This window comes from Microtus pennsylvanicus, chromosome 7 (genome assembly GCF_037038515.1).
Source record: "Microtus pennsylvanicus isolate mMicPen1 chromosome 7, mMicPen1.hap1, whole genome shotgun sequence".
Lineage (NCBI taxonomy): Eukaryota > Metazoa > Chordata > Mammalia > Rodentia > Cricetidae > Microtus > Microtus pennsylvanicus.
The window spans coordinates 45693868-45717717 of NC_134585.1; the positions used below are offsets into that span (position 1 = coordinate 45693868).

Sequence of the window (23850 nt, forward strand, 5' to 3'; positions counted from 1 at the left end):
TAACCAATGAAAGCAACATAAATACAGAAGGACCTCCTACACCACCAGCCTCATTATCTTCACCTCGTCATTTTTGTGCCAATCCACATGTACTGTTGTGATAGGGCGAAGTCCATTCTTTTCAAGGACGTGGTCCCTGAGGACCCAGGCTCTAGCAGATGGCTCTGTTATACCCATGTACCTCCTGGTATTGCTGAGTGAACTCAATGGGGGAAAAACAACATGAAGTTGGGAGGGCACAGTAGATCAGGGAAGAACTGGAACAGAAGGAATAGGGGATCAGAATTGACCAAAACGCATTGCATTTATAAAAAAAAAACTCAAAAAGTAAAAGATATTACTTTTTTCAATAACAAAAAAAAAGACCTGCATCTTATGCTGCCAAACATCAGATTATGGCTGGTTGTATTATATTTTCGAGAGAGGTTCTCGAAACGGACATTGCGGCATCCACCCTCCCCATGCCCTCTCTGGTGTTTCCTGGTTTTCTGAAACATAGGATGAGAAGTATCTCTCATTAGCAATCAGACAAGCAGCCACATGCCTCAGTTTTGAAAAATATAAGACATTCTCATTAATTCTATACTGGAAATCCTGAAACGTGTTATTACTTGTGAGTAACTAATATCTGGACACCTCAAGGGTTGTGGTCTTAGCTCTGCCAGGCAGCTGCTCTGTCTGTGTCCCTGCCTATGTATTTGCTTATCTACTTATCCTTTCCTTCTCATACACTCCTCCATGGAAGTGCATGGCCAGGGCTCCTTCAGGATGTGAGTGGGCTCAGCATTGCTCTTTACACTGCTCCAAACTGTATCCTCAGTCAGTGTGCCCATGGCCACATGAAGGAGAAGGTGATGGAAAAGAAGCCAGAGGTGAAGAGGAGAGGCAAAGGGGACAAATGAGAAGGGGTTAGAGGAAGCTCAGGGTCCCAGATGAACAGGTTTAAGTTCTGGTTCTATTAGTTAGTCTGTATGTGTCCTTGGACAAATTTCATAGCCTTCTGTGCCTTACTCCCACACTGTGAAAAGCTGGGGGTAATAATAGAGACACTTCACAGGGGTTTGTGGCAGTTAATTAAAGTTCTTGGCACATAATTAGATTTCTCTAAAAATCCTACTGCTATTATGATGATCATCATTACTGTCCCAGAGTAAAGAACTAGAAACCATGGAGAAAGAAGTTTCCTAGATTGTCGTAACAGATGACCCCATATGGGGTGGTTTAAAGCAAGGGAACTATATTGTCTCACTGTTCAGGAGTTCCAGGGTCCAAAAGCAAAGTGTTCCTAGGTCAGCTCATTCAGGAGACTCTGGGGGAAGAATTCAACCCTGCCACTCAGTGAGCTTACATAATGGGGTACATCACATTTTCTACTTTCAGCTTTTCTGCATCCCTGGTTCTTTTTCTTTCTGTTTCCTACAAAGACAGTTTTGCTACACTTCTTTTCCATCTTAACCCAATATGATTGCTTCTCAAACCATATTTTAATTATGTCTGCAAAACCCTTACAACAAATAAGGTCATAGTCTCTAGCAACCTACCAGTTGATTGGGATCAACAAGGTGAAGTAACGCCTCTAACCTTGGAAATGAAGTTCATAGGCTCCAATGACTGTGCTGTATAAGTCAACAATTAGGTAAAACATGCCAGCCACTTCCAGGTCATCAGCTGTGAGTTAATTAATATTCCCTTGTTTAAACTGTGATAAACGTCTTTGGAGGAAAGTTGGAGGCACCCAAAAAGGCAGACTGCACTTGTCTGCTCCTGTGTCATCTCTTCTGACATTGCCATTTTATTTTATTGTATTTTATCCTGTTCTCTGATACCAGATGATGGATACAAAGTGTTGACCAGGGTTTCCATCCCACCAGGTCCCACATCCATTTAGTAACAAATAGTCTGCATTAATCATAAACTGGTTGGCCTAGTAGCTCAGGCTTCTTATTAACTCTTGTAACTTGTATTAGCCCATTATTTTTGCCTGTGTTAGCTACATGGCTTGGTACCTTTTTTCAGCAAGGCAGTCACATCTTGCTTGCTCTGTGTCTGGCTTTCTCTGTGTCTGGGTGACGACTGCAGACTGACTCTTTCCTGTTCCCAGGATTCTCCTGTTCTCGTCGCCCTGCCTCTACTTCCGGCCTGGCTACCAACCAATCAGCATTTTATTAAAATACAATTGACAGGGTACAGGCCATTGTCCCACAGCATGGACTGTGATGCCTCAGGAAACTAGATTGTAATAACGGGTTCTCCAATTTCATAGCTTCACTTACCCCTTCATGGCCTCAGACAATGTATTTTTCTCATCCAAGCTTTGATTTCCACACAAGACCACCAACAATTTGTAGAGAGACTCTCATTATAAAAACTAATGCACAAAGAGACTTCACCAAAGAACTGAAATACATTTCAGGGAATGATTGCTATTTGGTTCAGTCTGTGCTACCATAAGAAAATCCTGACACCTTAAATATATTAAGAATAAGAATTTGTTTCTCATGGTTCTAGAAACAAAAACACTCAAAATCATGTCACCAATATGTTCATTGTCTGGAAGGAACTGGAGCTCTGTTCCTAAGACAGTGCTTTATTGCTGGTTTCTCCTGAGGTGACAAACTCCATACTCATCTGGTGACAAAAGGTCCCCTAGTCCTGTCATACATTTTCCAAGCCCATTCCTGAGCACTGTGGCCTCTATCACCTCCCAAATGACCTTTCTCCTACTATCACACTACTAACCAAGTTTCAACACATATATTTGGGGGATAAATTCCGACAGTCATCATTATCATTATCATCGCAGCAGTTAATCACTGTCTTCCTTCCTTTGAGAGAATGACTGGCAAAGGGACCCCGAAGAAAATCTAGGAACGTTCACGAAGATGAGGACGAATCCCACCTTCTCTACCTCCACCCACTACCACTCCAGCACAGAGTGCATAAACCAAGCACTCAGCCACTATTCATGGAATGAAATACTGTAGTGATTGCATTCCCAGCACAAGCACAAATCTCAATGAATAAACTTCCACTAGCCTATCAGATTGGAGTCAAACCAGGACAGTCTATGGCAGATTCCTCCCATTGGCTGCGAAGAGTAGGCTGCCGAGCAAAGACAGCATAGCAGCGTGAGGCTTGTAATGCATGTCAACATTCAACAAGGCTTGGACCAAATAGCAGTCTTTATTGCCCATTTCTCACGAGTGCGTATTTATTTCTCTATTTACTTTATGCTATAAAGTTAAAACATATTCATTGCAGAAACTGTGGGAAAATATAGTAGGCAAGAAGACTAAGATTAGCCGGGCAGTGGTGGCGCACGCCTTTAATCCCAGCACTCGGGAGGCAGAGGCAGGCAGATCTCTGTGAGTTCGAGACCAGCCTGGTCTACAGAGCTAGTTCCAGGACAGGAACCAAAACCACAGAGAAACCCTGTCTCGAAAAAGCAAAAAAAAAAAAGAAGACTAAGATTATTCCTGACCTCATATTATTTTTCTTTAACAATATGACATTTTCTTAGTCCTTAGTCTGCAACATCAATTTTAACAGCTTTGTAGCCTTCCGGTATATATTTAGGCTATCACTCAGTGCATGAATTTACTTGGTTCTTAATATTTTGTTGCTGAAAATAAAAATATAAAGATGTGAATTTATTATTTATAACTTTATAAAGTGTCAATGACATGGTATTTATTGTAGCCCTGTTCCTTTTCCAAATGTTACAATTAACCAAAACATTAATCTGATTGGTTTATGTGGAACTGATTTTCATAGGCAAACTAGTCTTCTCTCAGCTTTGACTACATTATCTTAAGCAAGTGCTCTCATGACCCCACCATTGCCAGCCCAGCAGCAAGCAATAAGTAGTCAGCCTTCTCCAGTCTGCTGCTTAAATAACTTGTTCAGCATAAGGGCTAATGAGGCCAGTGTCGTGGGATTTGAGCTCTGTCTAGGCAGACTGGCGTATTAGCAGTCCAAAGGCAGTGTTCTCAACCCCAAACAGCTGCAATTTAAATGATGTCTATTAGTTTCCAGGGAGCAGGGCAGAAAGCATGGGTGGATCAACACAAATTCCTCACTGCCCTCCTCCAGGTGGAAAGCAGCTTAAGAAAATATCTGTGTCAAATCGGGAAAGAAAAAAAAAGAAAAGAAAAAGATGGTTAAGGTTGTAGAAGGACAAGGCGAAGACTTGGGATTACAATTGACTGGCCTTGTACCTCAACAGCTGCTTATAGGCACAGTCTGTATGGGCTCCCCACTCTCTATAGGAGACAAATGACCCCAGATGTATTAACAGAAACTGGCATGTTAAGTGGTATCTTCTCTTGCAGCTGACACAGCCCTGGGCACCGACGATGTATATGACGAGAAAGGATGCCAGTGTGACGTGTCCGTGGAGGACCTCACACCACCACTTAAGACTGTTATTAGAGCCATCAGGTGGGTAAAAACCATGAGCCAGATGAGCCTGGCACGTCTCTGATTATTTGTATTACTATGTGGCTGCCACCTCTTTCCAGCAGGTAGGTCTCCTGGAATAACTATCTCCCGTTTGGGGTTCATCCACATGCTTTTTTAACTCATGAAGTGTTTTTATTCTTCATTAAGGAGCTGGGCTGCATTCAACATAAGATATGTTAAAGATGGTGGGTGGCATTTAAAAACGCAGACCACACCAGGGAGATGACATGAGAACTGGGATGCTGTGTTGTATTTGTTGCTTTGGGAACATTTGGTTTATGGGTACAACTGGATTTTTTTTTAGTTATTTTATGCCTTTATTCGATGACATATGTTTCATATTTTGTACCAAAGGAAAAACCCTCTAGGCCACTTGAAATAAGATTGAGCTCTGAACAGGGGAAGCCCGAGATACTCTGCAGTGATGGTTCATAGGGAATCTTAATCTGCTTTTTCTACACTGGCAAAAAGCTAAGAGAGGACCCATGTTAGCTCCAGCTCACACTTACTAAACCTCACACACATATGGAACATTCGCAATGTAGATGAACAAATTGCTGTTTATTCTGCCTTCCCGACTTAATCCCTGTGGGGAACCTGTATCTATTTGTATGTATCGGGGGACTGGTTTGGCTTTCTTGCTTGACATGTCCTATATCTTACCAAGAAGCCAGGAAATGGCTTGAAATAGCCACCCTAACTCAGTGTGTACAGATATTCACTCTAACCTCCAATATTGGTGAATTAATCACTTGCTGCTAGTTTGAGTTGATCATTTTACATGATGTTACATGTGACTCTGTGGTTTCATTGGGAAACACCGGGCAAGCAGAAATTACTTACCAGTAAATGTGGGTGGGAGTAAAGAAAACCATGATATTACGAATATGCATAATGCTCCAGAAGATGCTTAAATGATCTGTATCCACAAGCTAACCCGAAGTGTAGCAAAGATTAATTGTCCTACAGAAATGGAGGTTCCTTTTCAGGCCAGATGGTCTCCGGTTATGCCCCACATCTAATTGTAGCTGTACATAGTACTACAAGCCTTCCTCACTTGGTATCAGTTTGAGCAACCAGTTATATAGTTACCACATTCTCATGGACAACTGAGAAGTCCTAAGTGGCATTTAAGTGAGGCATGATAGCACATGTCTATAATCTTAGGTATAATTCTGAGGTCAGCCTAGACTACTTAGGGAAACCCCACCTCACAAAAAAATATACGTATGTATTTAAGTCCAGGAAACTCAGAATATGTAGGGGAATAATGTCAGAAGCCTTCAGTTAAAGGATAGTGATAGGGCTAACGAGAGGTTGAGAGGTTAAGAGCACTGGCTGCCCTTCTACAGGACCCAAACTTGATACCCAGTACCCACGTGGTGACTCACTGTAATTCCAGTTCCTGTGGGTCCAATGCATTCTTCTAGCCTCTTCAGGCACCCAGGTCCTTATTCAGAGGATAGGCAGACATATATGCACCCATACACATAAAAAATTTTAAGTTTAAAAAGAGACGATTAGGACTGGGAAATGCACTATTCATTATGGAAGCTCCTTGTTACAAAAGGATATTTAGATTTGAATTAGTTAAAATGACAAACGATTGAAAATGTAATTGCTCAGTTGCACAATGCACATTTCAAATGCTTAGTATCCAAAGGCCCAATATGACGACCATATCGGACAAAAGGTAATAAGTAAAACCAGCAACATTCTACCATCACAGGAATTCGTATTGGACAGTCCCGCTCTGTAAGTCACCTTCAGATTCTTTACATGCTTTGGCTACTTCTATCATAGGCCCGGACATAAAGGTCGGAGAATTCAGTCCTCAAATTCATCCAACTTGCAACAAGTACCTTAAATCTTATCTAGGAGAAGCAGATCAGGCTTCATAAAAGTCAGACTTAACACAGTTTCCAGCCATTTCCGCGGACACTCTGTAACTTTCGCTTTTGCCTCACAGCCTCTAACAAAAGGATTGGGGGCTGCTGGAAAGAAAATGAGTTAATTTTATTCTGCTGTCCTGAGCACTTTAGCGACAGTTTCAGATTTACTTTGCCCTTCCTGAAATCGGCTGATGTTTGTAAAGTCTTTTGCCAAATTCCCTTGTTTGTCACAACTCTTTCTCTGTCCACCCCTCCTTTTTTTTTTCTTCCTGTTCATTGTTTGGTCTGGGATCTTATATTTTGTATTTTTGTTTGGGCTTTGTTTGTTTTTTAGGACAGGAGCTCGTGTAGCCCAGGCTGGTCACAAACACAAACATATTATGTAGCTAAGGCTAGTCTTTTTTTTTTTTTTTTTTGGATTTTCGAAACAGGGTTTCTCTGTGGTTTTGAAGCCTGTCCTGGAACTAGCTCTTGTAGACCAGGCTGGTCTCGAACTCACAGAGATTCACCTGCCTCTGCCTCCCAAGTGCTGGGATTAAAGGCGTGTGCCACCACCGCCCGGCTAAGGCTAGTCTTAAATACCTGATCCTCCTGCTTTTATGCCCCTAAGGCTGGCATTTCAAGCGTCTGCCACCACACCCAGCTTGGTTCTTCTTTGTACATGTGGATCCTGCACATGCGAGTGTATGGGATAGAGGGAGTCTGCACACCAGTGTGGATGAACAGAAGCCAGAGTAATATACCTTATGCCCTGCTCAATCACTGCCTTGAGGCAGGGTCTTTCATTGAACCTGAAACTAATGTTATTTTTTGGGGGTGGGGTTGTTATTGTTGTTGTTATTTGGTTGGCTTTCTGGTTGGTTTTTCAAGGCAGAGTTTCTCTGTGTAGCTTTGGAGCCTGTCCTGGAACTAGCCCTGTAGACCAAGCTGGCCTGAAACTCACAGAGATCCATCTGCCTCTGCCTCCCGAGTGTTGGGATTAAAGGCGTGCGCCACCATTACCCAGCTGAGTTAGTGATGTTTTAGGTAGAATATCTGGTCAACAAACCCTAGCAATTCTCCTGTGTTCACCTTCTAACCATATCTTGCTGTGAGAGTTTACAAGCTGGTGTAGAAACACCTGCCTTTTACAATTAGCTGCTGGAGTCTGAAGTCAGGTCCTCTTGCTTAGGCAGCAAGCGTTGTTACCGACTTAGCCATCTCCTCAGCCCGTAGTCCTTATTTTTAGCTGAACTTCATGACTGAGGTGCTGCTTTTGCGGGGATTTTGAAGCTTTTGGTGGTGATACTTGGTACCTGAGGGATATCTTTCCCCCTGTGTTCTGATTCTGCCTGAGGTTGTTTAAATCACTCCCAATAGATTAGATATTATTAAAAACTTAAAAGCCACTAGACTAAAGAGTTTAATAACAGTCTGGAGTTGTTCATCCATGAAGCATGTAAGTTAAAGTTTTCCCAGCAACCACATGGTGGCTCACAGCCATCTGTAATGAGATCTGGCGTCCTCTTCTGGCCTGCAGACAGAACGATGTATACATAGTAAATAAATAAAATCTTTTAAAATAAAAACTATTTTTGTAAGACACCTATTTTCTGATCACTGACAAACATCACCCACATACTACACATAACAGCCAAGTTACAAGATTAGTCTGTCTGCCCGACAACAAATGGGTGGGTCAGGAAACTGTGGGATACACACACAGCAGAGCACTGCCTGGTCATAGAAGAAGAACGAAATGTCATTTACAGGAAAACAACTGACGACACTGGATTGCACTTCAAGTGAAATAAGCCAGACCCTGGGGAAGGCTGATACGGCATGCTTCCTCTCATGTGCAGAATCTACACTTTCAAAAGAAAGTTTGTAGGGGGAATATTTAGAGAAGAAGAAGAGCTGGCAATAGGAGGAAGGGTCCAAGGGATGGTATAGAAAGTGAATGCTGGGCTGGAGAGATGGCTCAGAGGTTAAGAGCATTGCCTGCTCTTCCAAAGGTCCTGAGTTCAATTTCCAGCAACCACATGGTGTCTCACAACCATCTGTAATGGGGTCTGGTGCCCTCTTCTGGCCTGCAGGCATACACACAGATGGAATATTGTAAACATAATAAATAAATATTAAAAAAAAAGAAAGTGAATGCTATTGGAGTAAATTGTATACATATATGAAAATATCAAAATGAAGCCAGTTATTTTATATGACTGATTTTTTTTATAATGACAAAAAAAAACGAAAGAAACTGCCATTACCTTGACATGGTCTTCCATGATGCAGAGCATCTGATTATTTAGGAATGTCTGGAGCTAAGTGATAGTTACATTTCATGCTTGTATTAGTATTGCAACCACTACGGAAGTGTGAATCTGGTCTTAATGAGATAACTCAGTGGTCAAGAGCCCTTGCTACTCTTACAATGGACCAAAGTTCAGTTTCCAACACCCAAATTAAGTGGCTCACAACTGACTATAGTGTCAGCTCCAGGAGATCGAGAACCGTCTATGGCCTCCCTGGACAGCTGCTCTCATGTACACATGCCCCCACACAGAGACTGGTATACACATTTTTAAAAAAGTGTAAATATTTAGCAAATTCACATATTTATACTTGTCTTAATAAACCTTTGAAAGTCTTATCAGTGCAGCTAAATTCTTTTAAATGTCTCAGAGCCACAACCTTTTTAAAATGCAAAAGAAGTTACATCGCTTGTTGTATTGCACCGAGCTAGGCTATTTCACAGACATGAACACCAAGGCACCATGAGAGTATTGTTTAAAGAATAGGGCATTCGGGGAAAGTGCTTTGCTCAATAGACAATGTGGTGTTTGTAAGCTTCTCGCCAGTGTGGTTTCATAGAATTACTATGTCTAGGATGAGAGTAACTCTTAATGAGGTCCTCAGTGACCATTGCTCTTGCATAAGATGCTGTTATATATGCAGAAAATGTGTGTCTTTTCATATAATTATCTCAATGGCAGAGTGCCTACCTAGCATGTGTGGGTTACTGGAACTGATCCCCGGGACCACAAAGCAAAAATCTGAATGAGAATTCTGTGCAACCTATTTTTCTACTAAAGATAATTAAAAACAAACCAATTCACATGCTCATTATTTTGAAAACATGCAAGAGAAGCTTATTGATTGTATTATGTTCCTAGCATCCCTTAATATTTATATGCAATAATCACCATCTCTGTTATGGTTCACTGTAGGCAACCATTCATATCCCAAGTAAAGCCAACTGTTTAAAGAATCAATGAAATAATAAAGTCATGAGTAAAAACTCAAAGAATTCTCTTTCTGTATATTAGCTTGCAGTCCTGAGACTGCAGCCAAAGGCCATGCATAACCAGACAAGCAAGCACTCTACCATTGAACTACATCCCTAGTCCCTCAAAGATTTCTTTAGCTGACTCTATCCTGGCACTATGGGTCATCCACTCCACATCATTACCCTACCGAGCTAGCTACTTAAGATATCCTATATCCAGCCCTGTTCTTTTCGTAGGGAGATGGTGATAATATTGTCCTAGCTGTGGAGAAGATTAAATGAGATAATATTTACAACCACTGAGAGCTGTGCTGCCTTATAGTAAGCACTGGACCAGTGCTAATGATTAGCCCTTGAGATGACTGGACTTCTGTTAATGCCTCACAGTGGGCCTTCTCCACTGTCTCCCTTTCACTGTGCCTTGAAAGACACAACTGTTGAATCTAAAGGGTGGTGTAGTAATGAGGAGCGGTGGGCTGCTTTACAAGAGGTGGGGCTCAAGAGCAGAGTGCATCTCTGGTTCTGTGGCCCAGTAGAGAAAGATGTGGAATGGGAACAACCTTGGTAACCATCAACACAATGACAGCTGTCTTATTGATGCCTCATCCCAGGAAAATAAAAATAAAAATGGTCTACACAGATTTCAGTGCATTAAAGCTTGCAAAGGAATCCAAGAGAAAAAGAGAGTGGCTCAAAAGGAGCAAGAAGATGACTGGCAGACAGATGGAAACCAGAGAGGTGCAGCAGAAGACAAGCTGGAGGAACAGCTTGAGCAGGAGAGAGAGGTTAAATGTGCTAAGTGCTGCTAAGAGCGCAGAAAGATCGAATGAGAAGGTCCTTGGGAAGTGTCCGTCAGCATTAACAGACTCTGGGTGGAGGGAAGGCAAGATAGGGGGAAGGGTTTGAAGTTAGATGGCAAACGGAACGTTTTTAAAAACTTGATATTATAATCTTTCACTCTAATATGAGCATGGGTGTCAAGAATTTCTTTGTGACTAGCAAAGACTCAACTCCTCCAAAATAGCTTACATCTGATCAGCCACTGAGGAGCCAGTGATGGCATGTCAAACCTCCTGAAGTGAATATGCAAATCAGACCTCATTGTCACCCTGGTTGGATGATAGAGTTTCCCAGTGTTCTTTCTGTGGTACCCGTGTTGAGAAGCGTACATGTGACTGTTTGTTCTCCTGGTCCCTTCCTAAAATGCAATCTCAACTCTGGATCCTTCTAAAGACTCACTTTGTGCTTCAGATCAAATCACTTCACAAGAGGAGCTGATATTTGCCATTGTAGATTGTTGCTGTTGTTATTGACTCTGCCAGCTGTTTTATCATCATCAGTTCTTAATCTTGCTGACGGCACCTCCTCTGCTTTAACGGGGGTGATGGATGTGTGTTTTCTGTCACTATTAAGACATTCTTGACAGCCATGCCACAGGAAAGGGTGCTGCCAGCAGATGTTGTAAGGATCATTTAGCACATGTTTTTCCAATCAACTAATATATTCCCTAGGATATTTGTGGTTTGTTTATGTTTTGCAGATAATCACTGGTGGCCACATTTTCATGGTGGCTGAATTAAGCTACTGTTCCTCTTGATGACACACAGAGACTTTTTTTTAACCTTTTATTTGGTTTTAACTTAAACTGAGTCTCCTTTTTGTTGCGGGGACAAAATGATTTAAGAACAATACAGTGTATGAGTACTTATTTACTTATTCCTTTCACACTTTAAATTTTATGCCGAATTTTGTACTCCTCGAAAAAATAAAATCCCAAAATTTAGTTAACATAACAAGGTTAAGCAGACCCTGGGAGGGAATTAACTATTTATTGACTGCTTGGATCAACAAGTTTCTTCATGAGTTTTACTACCTTACCCAATTAAAAAGAAAATTCACCAAACCTATCAAACTTATTCCTCTGTTTTTCATCTTGAGAACAATAATAATTTAGACTGGACCTGGAGCACACTCACTGCGTTTAATCCCAGCATTCAGGAGGTAGAGGTGGGCAGATCTTTGTGAGTTCAAGTCCAGTTTGGTCTACATAGTGAGTTTCAGGGTATCAAGAGATAGATATGCAGAGATGTACCTGTGTATACCCTGTCTTAAAGAAAACAAGAAGAAGAGGAGGACAAGGAGGAAGAGGAGAAGGAGGAGGAGAAAGAAGAACACCAAGAGGATGACCAGGAGGAGGAAGAAGAGAAGGGGCTCTTTTGCCAGAAGTGGAAACAATGCAGCCGCAGAATTTGTTCTAACGTTCTAAGCCAGCCAACTGGTATACCTGCTTGCAATCTCTAGTGAGGACACTAGATGGACTGTACGCAAGGGAAGCCAGTTGGTATATCGTTAAGAGCTAAAAAGTGGGACTAGACAGATGGCTCAGTGGTTAAGAGTATTTGTTGCTCTTTCAGAGGTCTCAGGTTCAGTTCCCAGCAGCTACATGGTAGCTCATAATTATCCATAACTCCAGTTCCAGGGGTCTGGAGCCTTCGAATCTTCATGGGCACAAATACATACACATATAAATAAATAAATTAAACTTTAAAATAGCTAAAAAGCTAGAGAAATAGAGGAGACAGGGCATCTAAGATCTACTGGGCTTCCCTAATAACTAGTATCCCAATCTGAGATAAAAGGGGGTAGAGGAGTCTTAGCTGTGTGTTTCCCTAACTTCTTTTGCAAGATCTTCAGAAAATAAGTATGGTACCCACAAATGCAAGTTATATTGTTAAAATATGTTTACATATTAACTGGAAAATAATATCACTATGAATAACACATACAATTAAAATAGAAACACAAATTACCTCCGGGCAGTGGTGGCACACACCTTTAATCCAGCACTTGGGAGGTAGAGGCAAGGCGGATCTCAGTGAGTTTGAGGACAGCCTGGTCTACAAGAGCTAGTTCCAGGACATGCTGCAAGGCAAAGAGAAACCCTGTCTTGAAAAAGACCAAAAACAAAACAAAAAAAAAAAAACAAAAAACAAAGGAAAGAAAGAAAGAAACACAAATTGCCAAGTCATGCAGACTTGGTTGTCTACATTAATAGCAATCCTTGAGTTAAGGATAAAAGATCGAGAGAGGTCTAACTTGGGGTATGGGTAAGGGGGCATTTGATGAACTAAAGTCTCTATATCATTCAAGAATGAGCACTGGGACCCTTAATTTGTTTTTTTTTAAACTTTATTTACTTCTCTAGGATCATGAATTATATAGGCTCAATATCCTTTATTTATGGCTAGAAACCACTTATGAGTGAGTACACACCATGTTCATCTTTTGGGTTCTGGGTTACCTCACTCAGGATAATATTTTCTATTTCCATCCATTTGCATGCAAAATTCAAGATGTCATTGTTTTTTACCGCTGAGTAGTACTCTAATATGTATATATTCCATACTTTCTTTATCCATTCTTCCATTGAAGGGCATCTAGGTTGTTTCCAGGTTCTGGCTATTACAAATAATGCTGCTATGGACATAGTTGAACAAATGCTTTTGTAGTATGATAGGGCATCTCTTGGGTATTTTTTTTTTTTTGCGGTTTTTCTAGACAGGGTTTCTCTGTGGTTTTGGAGGCTGTCCTGGAACTAGCTCTGTAGACCAGGCTGGTCTCGAACTCACAGAGATCCGCCTGCCTCTGCCTCCCGAGTGCTGGGATTAAAGGCGTGCGCCACCACCGCCCGGTATATTTTTCAAGACAGGTTTCTCTGTGTTGCCCTGGTTGACCTGGAACTCACTCTGTAGACGGCCATTGAACTCAGAGACCCATATGCCTCTGCCTCCTGACTACTGGGATTAAAGGCGTATGCCCCCACGCCTAGATGGAACCCTTGATTTTAAAGGTTTTAGATGCTATGGAGACCCAAATATCAGGAAACGGAGTTTCCCCAGACTTGGAAGAAGAGCTGTGAAATACAAAGTCACAGAGCAGATGAACCCAAGAAAGCGAGACAAAGTAGAGAGATGGGCCAGAAAAGAACCCCACATGCACTTCAGAGACACGAGGTGGGAATATGTGGTCATTTTGGAAGCTTTAGAGATGAACATGCAGAGCCTGTGAAGGGCTGTCACCTCCAGAAATCACGCCCTGCCCTCTCCTCCAGTCCATGTCTGCGCTCTCAGACTGGCCAGGGTTCCCAGCTGCCTTCTGCCCATCACTCAGCTTCCTGACCAGACTGACAGCAGTCTAGCTTCAGGGCATTGTCTCCTACCCTGGCTGCCCTCAGTGATGAACTGTAAGAGGACATTAACTCTTTCCACTCCAGAAGGTGTTGACCACAACAGCAGGAAAACAAGAAGAATTTCATTAAATATCCTTAGCTTAGGGTGTATCTCAGTGATAAAGCACTTTCTTAGCATTTATAGGGCCTGGATTCAGTCCCTTGGTGTAGGAGGGTCTTCTTTCTATGTGTTGCTTTCATTGGAATGCTGGGAAGGAGAAAGCAGAGTCAGGTAGACGCCATGGCTCAGCTCTCCGAGATGGACGCTGGTTAGACTCATTCCAGTAAGCCACAGTCAAGTGGCCATACAGATTATTAGAAATGGGTTGAATCGAGGTGTGAGAGTTAGCCAATAAGAGGCTAGAACTAATGGGCCAGGCAGTGTTTAAATGAATATAGTTTCTGTGTGATTATTTCGAGGTTAAGCTAGTCGGGCAGCCAGGAGCCCTGCGGGCAGGAGGCAGCCCACGGCTCCTATTACATCCCTAGCACTAGAAAGGGGTGTGTGTGTGTGTGTGTGTGTGTGTGTGTGTGTGTGTGTGTGTGTGTGTGTGTGTGTTGATAGTCCGGTGTGGGTAGCTGCAGCCTGTATTTCCAGGTTCTCAGACCATTTGAGTCCAGGAATTCAATCCAGCATGGGCAGCATGGTGAAACTCTGTCTCAAAATAAGACAAAAAGAAGGTCAAAAATCTCCGGGTCACATCCTAGACCAATTAAATCAGAATGAGAGTCAGGGCCCATGCTCCCCGGGTGATTCCAATGAGCCGCCAAGCTTGGGAAGTAGAATTGCCTTCACAGTCAATCAAACGCCTCTTCGGTTCACAGTCGGCTGGGCCCTCTCTGCCCTGCACACGGTTTGGCTGCTGGCCGGGTCCGTCCATCTGCTCGGTGGCAGCGGTAGTCACTGCTGCTTCTGTTTTCCTCTTATTCTTCTCTCTGCATATTCATGCCTTCACCCTGATTTAGAGGACTTGAACAAGACTCCTGCAAGATTTTATAACTCATGGCAGCGCAACAAAAAATGCACCTACGTTTCCTTCGCTCCTCAGAAGCGCACATGTGTTTGTGTGTATTTATAGACATATTCTACCCAGAGTTTAACTTTGCTGTAGTTCCTCCGTTCTCAGAAAATGTGTGAGCAGGCTCCCCATTTCTGGACGAGACGCCAGTTTGGGTCGGTGGTGAAGCTTTTCCGCCCTCTAGTGGTGTTATAAGAGCATGACAGTCTTGTTCAACAGGCTTTCTTCCACCCCCTATCCTCCTGCTGATCAACAGGGTTCATAGGAGGAGACAGAGCTTTTGATGAGGAGTTCTTAGCTTTTGTCTGTTGTGTTGTGAGGCAGCTCATGGAGAATCTGCTGAGTGGGTACCTGACTTCTCACCTTATTATTTATCCTCCAAAGGGCAGTCAGAAATTACCAGAAGAACAGGTTGGCAAAGGTTTGTCGAGTATGTTACAAGCCAGGCACAGGTGAATCTTTTAGTATCAGCCTTACTCAACCTCTCTCTGTACCACGTGTCCTTAACTGCAAAATAATCATCCCCCTCCCTCAGGGAGCATCCGGAAGGGCAGTCTAATGCTATCATCATCCTATTTATCAAATCCATTGTTAAGGTCCTAATTTGACCCTGGGAAAATGTCCTCAAACACTCCCTTTTTCCCAGGCAATGAAAAAGCCATAGTCAAGTTCTTTTGTAAACATGGAAGAGGCCCCCAAGGTCTTTGGCCTCTTTGACAAGGCGGTTCATAGACTTCAATTTATTCCTGTTTTCCTGGTATTTCCTATCTAAAAGACGGGTCAGAGAGGACAGCTAAAGGTCAAAACTCTAACCCAAAGTTTGTTTGGTGCAAATTAAGTGTTATTGGGCCATATCTGCGTTTGTTTGTTTGTTTATTCTGTCCAGCGGTCTGTCTCTCTAGCAGAAACCATAAGACCCTTCAGGACACACAATTTTCACTTGCTGGCCCTCTTCTTCTACAATACCTTCTTGCCCTTCCCCTAGGTATTTTATTTTCCCTGCATTTACACCCATCTGTGCCTGGAGAATCAAGACATAGAACTTCCAGACAAGCCCCTCAGACAAAATCAGCTTTCACCCTTCTCCCTGCCAACCCAGAACTTCCTAAACCCAGCTCTCTCTTCCTTCCCCATTTCTTTCTTTCTTTCTTTTCTTTTCTTTCTTTTTTTAATTTTGCTGTTTTGTTTTTGTTCTTTGAGACAGAGTTCCAGTAACAGTCCTGGTTGTCCTAGAACTAGCTTTGTAGATCAGGCTGGCCTCGAACTCAGAGATCTACCTGTCTCTGCCTCCCAAGTGCTGGGATTAAAGGTGTGCGCCATCACTGCCCAGCCCATTCCTCTATTCTTATAGTTAAAAGTCTTACTACCTGAAATACAGTTGTCTTCGAGGAGGGAAAATTCAATAATCAGAAGACTTTTTAAATTCATCACTGAAGGGCTGGAGAGATGGCTCAGTGGTTAAGAGCATTGGCTGCTCTTCCAGAGGTCCTGAGTTCCCAGCATCAATTCCGCAACCATTTGTAATGAGTTCGGGTACCATCTTCTGGTGTTCAGGCTTATATGCAGGCAGAACAAAGTATATGTAATAATAAAAAAATACAGTTAAATAAGCAGTAATTTGGCTAAGTGTATGTTTAACTAATAATAATATGAAGATTTAAAAAATTCATCACTAGCCGGGCGGTGGTGGCGCACGCCTTTAATCCCAGCACTCGAGAGGCAGAGGCAGGTGGATCTCTGTGAGTTCGAGACCAGCCTGGTCTACAAGAGCTAGTTCCAGGACAGGCTCCAAAACCACAGAGAAACCCTGTCTCGAAAAACCAAAAAAAAAAAAATTCATCACTAAATAGCCCTTCAAGCCAAGTGTGACACACGCCTTTAATTCCAGCACTCGGGATGCACAGAGAGGCAAAGCTTTGAGTTTGAGGCCAGCCAACAGAGTGAGTTCCAAGACAACCAGTGCTACATAGAGAAACCCAATCTCAAAAGGCCACACAAAAATATGTTCCCTCAATTTTCAGTACCCTCACTTCTTCCTAAAGGTCTAGAATTATTAAGCCATGAACTTCATTTCACCCCTAGGTCACTAGAGAAATGACATGCTCTCTTCTCAGAGGTTAACAGGATGGCTTTTACAAGCAGCGGTGCTCTCTGGGAGAGCGTACATTTCAAAGCAAAACTGGTGGACGACACCGAGAGTAATGGACACATCCTGAAGTGGGGTGTAAATAAGCAAAAAAAAAACAAAAAACCTTTATTTGTTGGAAAGGGAAATATTGCAATTAGTAGGGTTGGGGGAAGAAGAGAACGCTTGAGAGAATGAAGATAATGAAGCAAAAGGGCAGTGAGTTCCAAGCGTGGGTCCCTTCAGAAAGACAGAGATGAAGACGGATAAAGTGATTGGTGTGGCCTTGGATTCACTTGGGCGTGTGTCAGAGTTCACATGCCTCCTAGCCTGTACAATCCTTTTAGAGTTATAAAGTCTCCTGCCTCTGAGCCCCCTGTAAAGCAACTCTCTGGATTGGTGGACTGAGGGCCTTGGCCTCAGCAATCGCTTGCCCCTTGTGAGCAGGTTACCCAAACTCCTAGCTTTCTCTTGACTAAAAGAGCAAGGGTGGGAAATTATTAGTTCCACGTTGGTATGCTGCAGACAAACTGCTTAGCCCGTTGCCACACACCCAGAGAGGTGCCACAATTAGAGAGCCAGGCAGCATTTAGATGTAGAAGACGCGAGCTATGTTTTGCTCGGCTTTTTGCATTTACCACCCATCTGTGCGACCAGCAAATGATACTGTCTGCTCACATCTGGGTCACTGCATTAGACCTCAGAGACAATTTGGGGGCATTTCAGGGATAACCAGAGAAAGGAGGAACTGTTGCAAAAAGCCAGGATGGCGAGATGTGCTCAGAGATGCCCTCTCAAGCTTACCTTCACCTCTGAGGTTTTCCCCTCGCCACCTCCGACTTTGATTATGATAATTATGTCTGTCCCAAAAGAACTGAAAGGAGATCTGTTATAGAAAAAGGGCATCACTCATGCCTAGTCTTCCTTAGAGTAAACATAGCAAGATCGTTTCAGATATACTTACAGTAGTGTCCCAAACAGGAATCTAAGGTTATTGCTGTTTCTCTACTGTTTGTAACAGGATCTTGCTATGTTGCCCATACTAGCCTTGAACTCCTGACTCAGTAAGCCTTCTGCCCAGTCTCCTGAGTAGCAGTGACTAAAAAAAGAGGCACCTCGGTGCTCAGCTCAACGTTTTATGTTCTTTTAGATGCTTGGCGTATTTTTTTTTCCTATTGTGTTGATGATTCTAAAATGTGGTATGTACAGTTTAAAAGCAGAAAAAGGCAACACACATTGAAGTAAATGCCACAGAGAACTAATACAATGCTTTATAAATTAAAATAAGGAGAGGTCTTCCTTAAGGAAAAAAAAAGGTGATTTATCTGGGGTGGGTGTTTACTGCAGTCCAGACACAGCACAACAGAGGCCGCTGCACCCACGTTGCAGCCAGTGGAAGCACACTGGCTTATGCAGCAGTCTCCCTTGCCCTGCTGTTGGGAGAAAAAGAAGAGCTGCTGAAGACGCCACTCTGCTTTCTCACTTTTCCAGAACTGTTACCATGCGAGTGCAGGACGTAAGGTGGGAGCCAGGCAGACCTGGGCAGTTGTGCCTTGCTACCGAGTGCTTGGAGATGTCACTCTAAGACCTATGTACGTCTGCCTCCCCAAACATACTTAAAGCAGAAATGAACATCTCTTCCAGTGCTCATGAAGCTAAGACATCATGTACTATGCATGCAAGTGTGGTGTGTGCACATGCTCACATGGCTATTCCATGGAGGTGCACACACGCAGATGGGCATGCACAGGTAGAGACCAGAGGCTGGCTTTGGATCTCTTCCTCAATTGATTGCCTGCTTATTTTTGAGGCCGGGTCTCTCACTGAACCTGGAGCTCACTGACTGAACTAGGCTGGATGACTAGTGAGCTCCAGGTGTCTCCTATAGTGGGATTGTAGACACACACTGATTATGCCTGAGGATTTAGACTCAAACTCTTATTGAAGCGAACAGCTTACCAGCTGAGACATTTTCCCAGCCCTGCCCAGATTTCCTCCGCTTTCTACTAAATGATTTTTTTCCCTAAATGTCTTTAAAGGAAAGAAAAGAAAAAGAAACAAACACATTGTCAAATGTGGTGGCAAAAGCCTTTAATCCCAGCTCTCTGGAGGCAGAGCAGGCAGACACCTGTGAGTTCAAATTACAAAGTGAGTTCCAGGACAGCCAAGGCTGTTACACAGAGAAACCTTGTCTAAAAAAGGAGGAGGAGGAAGGGAAGAAGAAGAGGAAGAACAAACAAACACAAAGTCTCTTTTCTGAATAAAGATATTGGTGAGAAACTGGTGAAAAGATCTGGGGAGTTGGGGGTGAGAGATTCAGCAGCATTTGGGTCATAATTAATTTGAGGTTAATGATACAACTAGATGATAGGGTTTAGGCTCTTTGAAATGCTAAGCAATTTGAAGTCAATGAAATAACCTGTCACTTCAGGTAGGTAATGAATATTTTCTTTTAAAACTCCCATCTTTCCACTTTTAGCCAAGGGACTATACATCTTAGGTTTTAGAACCGAGACCAATTCCCTCCCTAGAATCCATGACTGTGATAATAGGAATCAGTGAACTATTTAATGGTTGGAAAACACCAACAGGTTTCACATTTACCAGCAGTGAGGCTGCACAGATTAATTAAAATGTCACACTCCCTTGCTTCTAGCAGGCACTTTATGACACTGCTGCAGTAACTGATTACCAAAACAGATGAGCTACTGCTGCCATCACCAAATTGACGGAAGAAATATTGTTCTAAAATCTGGGGCTCGTGCTAAGGGAGGCATTATAATGAGGGATCTCTTATTCCTCAGAAATGTTTATATCCAAATTCCACGGATAATTGTCCTTAAAAGAAAATTGGCTAGCGAACCCAACACTGCAATTCAAAAATAGTTTATGAAATTCTCCCCAAATTTCAAAGCTAGTATGTATTACTTTAGAAAAAAAACAGCAGAGATTTGCAAACACATTTGCATCTCAAAGACATATACAACTAGCAGGCAAAGATGTTTGCAATCAAGCCTGATAACCTGAATCTGATCCCTGAGACCTATATTGGTAGAAAGAGAAAATGGACTTCTGCAGGTTTTCCTCTGACTCCACACAGGTGCTATGGCATATGTATATACATATATATATGCATATCCAGAAAAGGAAGGAAGGAAGCAGGAAGGGATGGAGAGACAGAGGGATGGGAGGGAGGAAGATGTAATTACATAAAAAAGCACTATTTGGGGGGGTGCTTAAGAGTGATGTATGTTTGTCTGTGTGTGTATGTATGTGTGTGTGAATACACATGTGTCTGTGGGGTTCAGAGGTCAATATCAAGTGTTTTCCTCAAATTCCACCTTATTTTTTGAGATTAAAAAAAAATCCTGAAGCTCACCAATTTGGCTATGCTGGCTGTTCAGTAACTGCAGAAATCCTCCTGTCTCCACCTTCCCAGGGCTGAGATTACAGGTGTACGCCACCACAGGCAGCTTTCTACATGGACGCCAGGCGTCCGAGCTCAGATTTTCATGCTTGTATGGCAAACGCTTTCCCAAATAAAACCATCTCCCCAGTGTGCCCTATTTTTTAAGAGATATAATCCAAGGTGTTGTGGTATCTTAGATGTCTCAGATCACATAGAATTGCATTTGACTGTGGTTTTAGCTGGAGATTTCCATAGATATTAAAAAGAGATAGCACTTAATGTTTAGTTTGTTTTTTTTTTTATCGAGGGTTGCTACGCTGAAGGTGTGTCTCCTAAGAAATGTTCTTAATAACGCCCTCTTTATATCTTTTATATTGCATTACTGTAGAAGCATAAAATATTGATACATGATTTTTGCTTCCCAGTTTTATATATGTACATATATTTCAATATTGGAGGTTAAATTTAGGGTAGGGCTTTGCACACACTAAGCAAGTCTCCTACCACTGAGCTGGACCCCCGGCCCTGCTTTGGCCTTCTTTGTTCTGAAATAGGACATCAGTAAGTTTCCCAAGCTGACCATGTTCCCCAGGCAAGTCTTGAACTTGTGATCCTCCTGCCTTAGCCACTAATATAAGTGAAATTACAGGTCTGTACCACTATGAATTTCTTGATATTTGCTGGTAAACATATTGGTAATTTATTTTGATAAAGTTGTTAGTAATCATATCTAATACGTGTTTAAACAGAATTATGAAATTTCACGTGGCCAAACGGAAGTTTAAGGAAACATTGCGCCCATATGATGTAAAAGATGTCATTGAACAATATTCTGCCGGTCATCTGGACATGCTGTGTAGGATTAAAAGCCTTCAAACACGGTAAGCAAAGGGTATGGAAACTGTCAGGGGGTTTCCCACAATAAACAAAGCCTCTCAATTCTGTATTGCTGATTCATTTTTTGGTAGGCCACTGGGAGGTTGTTTTATCACAGATATTGTATTCTTCTTTACACTCTTCTTTTCGGGTGTAAATCAAACATTGACAGGCTCCACGGATCCCTCTTCTGAGAAATGGAGAGACTGTCAGGGGTGCCGCATAGGGTTGACATGACCACTGACTCGTCAGTGTAGTTTGTAACATGTGGGAACCTTGGAACCTGGTACTTGGTAAGTGTTAATGATGGCCTAGCAATATCACTCCATAGAACACTTTACAAACGACCATAGCTTTCCCACCTGCTGATCAGGTATAAAACAAATCCTCATGGAATCTCTTCTATCAGTGTAAAATAAGCATAATTACGATTTCATGGTTTTTACGGTGGAATTCAGAACTGACTGGTCCAAGGTAGAAACAAGTTATTTGGCTCGCTCATTTTTTTTCCTCTATCAGGTCCATCATAAATGGATTTCATCAAGGATCAGAGGGATTAAAAAAATATGTAATCCTGTGTTAAGAAAATAATCAGGGGCGAGAAAGGGGACTCAGCAGTTAAGAGACTGGATGCTCTTCCAGAGGATCTGACTTCAGAACCCAGCACCCATATCAGATGGTTCACAACTGCTTCTCTGTCAGCTCCAGGGAATCTGACACCACCAAAAGTACCTGCACCCATGTGGCAGACACACACACACATGAATAAATAAATAAAACAACTGACTCTTTTCTTAAAAGATAATTGGATCAAAGCGTGTCAGCTTGCCTTGCCTTTTACAAACTGGACACTTGCCTTTCCTCTTTTGAGCCTTCCAGTTTTGCCTCATGCATCGACTCTCAACCTGTGGGTCTCCATCCCTCTGAGGGTTGAATGGCCTTTTCACAGGGGTCGCCTAACACCATTGGAAATATAGGGTATTTACATTACAATTCATAACGGCAGCAAAACGAGTTATGAAGTAGTAACGAAAATAATTTTATGGTCAGGGATTCCCACGACATGAAGAACTATATTAAAAGGTTGCACCATTAGGAAGGTTGATAACACGACTGGTCTACTGTCATCAATTAGTGCCTAAAACCAGGTATCTCCTTTGTCTGGCAGTGTTGATCAAATTCTTGGAAAAGGGCAGATCACCTCAGATAAGAAGAGCCGAGAGAAAATAACCGCAGAACACGAGATGACGGATGACGTCAGCATGCTCGGCCGGGTTGTCAAGGTGGAAAAACAGGTAGAGCTCACCCACACCAGTTAGCTTTCGGCTGTGATTTGTTCCTCAAAGCTAAGTATACGGATGCAACTTAGGTGTTAAAGTTAATCTTCTAACATTTTATTTTATGTGTATGAATGATTTGCCTGCATGTATGTCTGTGTTTGATGCCCAAAGAGGTCAGAAGAAGCTGTAGATCTGGAACTGGAGTTTTAGAAGGTTTTGAACTACCATGCAGGTGCTGGGAATCAAACCCAGTCCTCTGAGAGAATAAGTGCCCTTAACCTATGCTATTTCTCTAGCCCCTAAAGTTAATCTTTTTGTTTGATTGGTTTTGGTTTTTGTTGTGGTTGCTGCCTTGGTATGTTTGTTTGTTTTTGAGACAGGGTTTCTCTGTGTAACAGCCCTAGCTGTCCTGGAACGAGCTCTTGTAGACCAGGCTGGCCTCGAACTCACAGAGGTCCACCTGACTCTGCCTCTAGAGTTCTGGGATTAAAGGGGCGCCTGTTTGTTTGTTTTTTGAGACAGAATCTTTTCTACATGGCTCTGGCAGTCCTGGAACTTGCTTGGTAGACCAGGCTGTCCTTGAACTCACAGTGACCTGTCTGCCTCCAGCTCCCAAGTACTCGGATTAAGGGTGTGCCTCACTACTTTACAGTTAATCCTAATGATCACTATATGTCAAAGGAATGAAGTAGGGAGTGGTTGAAATTAATGACTTCTTATATGTAGAGAGTGTCTTTAAAACACTTTTGGATTTCCATTGAAGGATAAGAAATGTTTATCTTGTCCATTAATACTTAATTCAGAAGCAACTGTAGAATTTCAATAGTAAAATAGCAAAGATCTGTTTATCATTGCGTCTCTTTTACTTTCCTTCATTTAAAATGAGATTTAAAACCTCACCGTACTTGTGGCAAACAGTAATTTTTGGCCCTGAGGCTGTGTCTTCTCAGAGAGTATTCTCAATGGAATTGTAAATATTCTAAGTATTCATTTGAAAACATTTATTTATGTTTTTTTAAATTTATTTGTGGGGGGTGTTGAGGAGTGCGGTCTCACTATGTAGCTCTGGCTGAAACTCACTGTGTAGACCAGGCAGGACTTGAACTCTTAGAGATCTGCCTGCCTCTGCCTCCTAAGTGATGAGATTAAGGGTATTCACAACCATGCCTGGTCTTAACTTTAAATTTAAATTCTCAGCCCAGCCTTTAGTGGTGGCCAGTGCCTTTAATTCCGGTACTCGAGGTGTGCGTCTGTGTGTGTGTGTGGGGGGGGGGGGGTCATCTCACAATTCA

The 23850-nt window shown here is 42.4% G+C and overlaps 1 protein-coding gene across 3 annotated transcripts in view; it reads left to right on the top strand.

The window, feature by feature from the left end:
• The window catches only part of Kcnq5 (potassium voltage-gated channel subfamily Q member 5), a 534457-nt gene that overhangs the window by 505020 nt on the left and 5587 nt on the right, over window positions 1-23850 (top strand). For all 3 annotated transcript variants that reach the window (XM_075980633.1, XM_075980634.1, XM_075980635.1), the window contains 3 exons: window positions 4332-4440; window positions 21152-21283; window positions 22447-22573. In XM_075980633.1, coding sequence (XP_075836748.1) covers window positions 4332-4440; window positions 21152-21283; window positions 22447-22573 — 368 coding nt within the window. The remainder of the gene's footprint in view (window positions 1-4331; window positions 4441-21151; window positions 21284-22446; window positions 22574-23850) is intronic.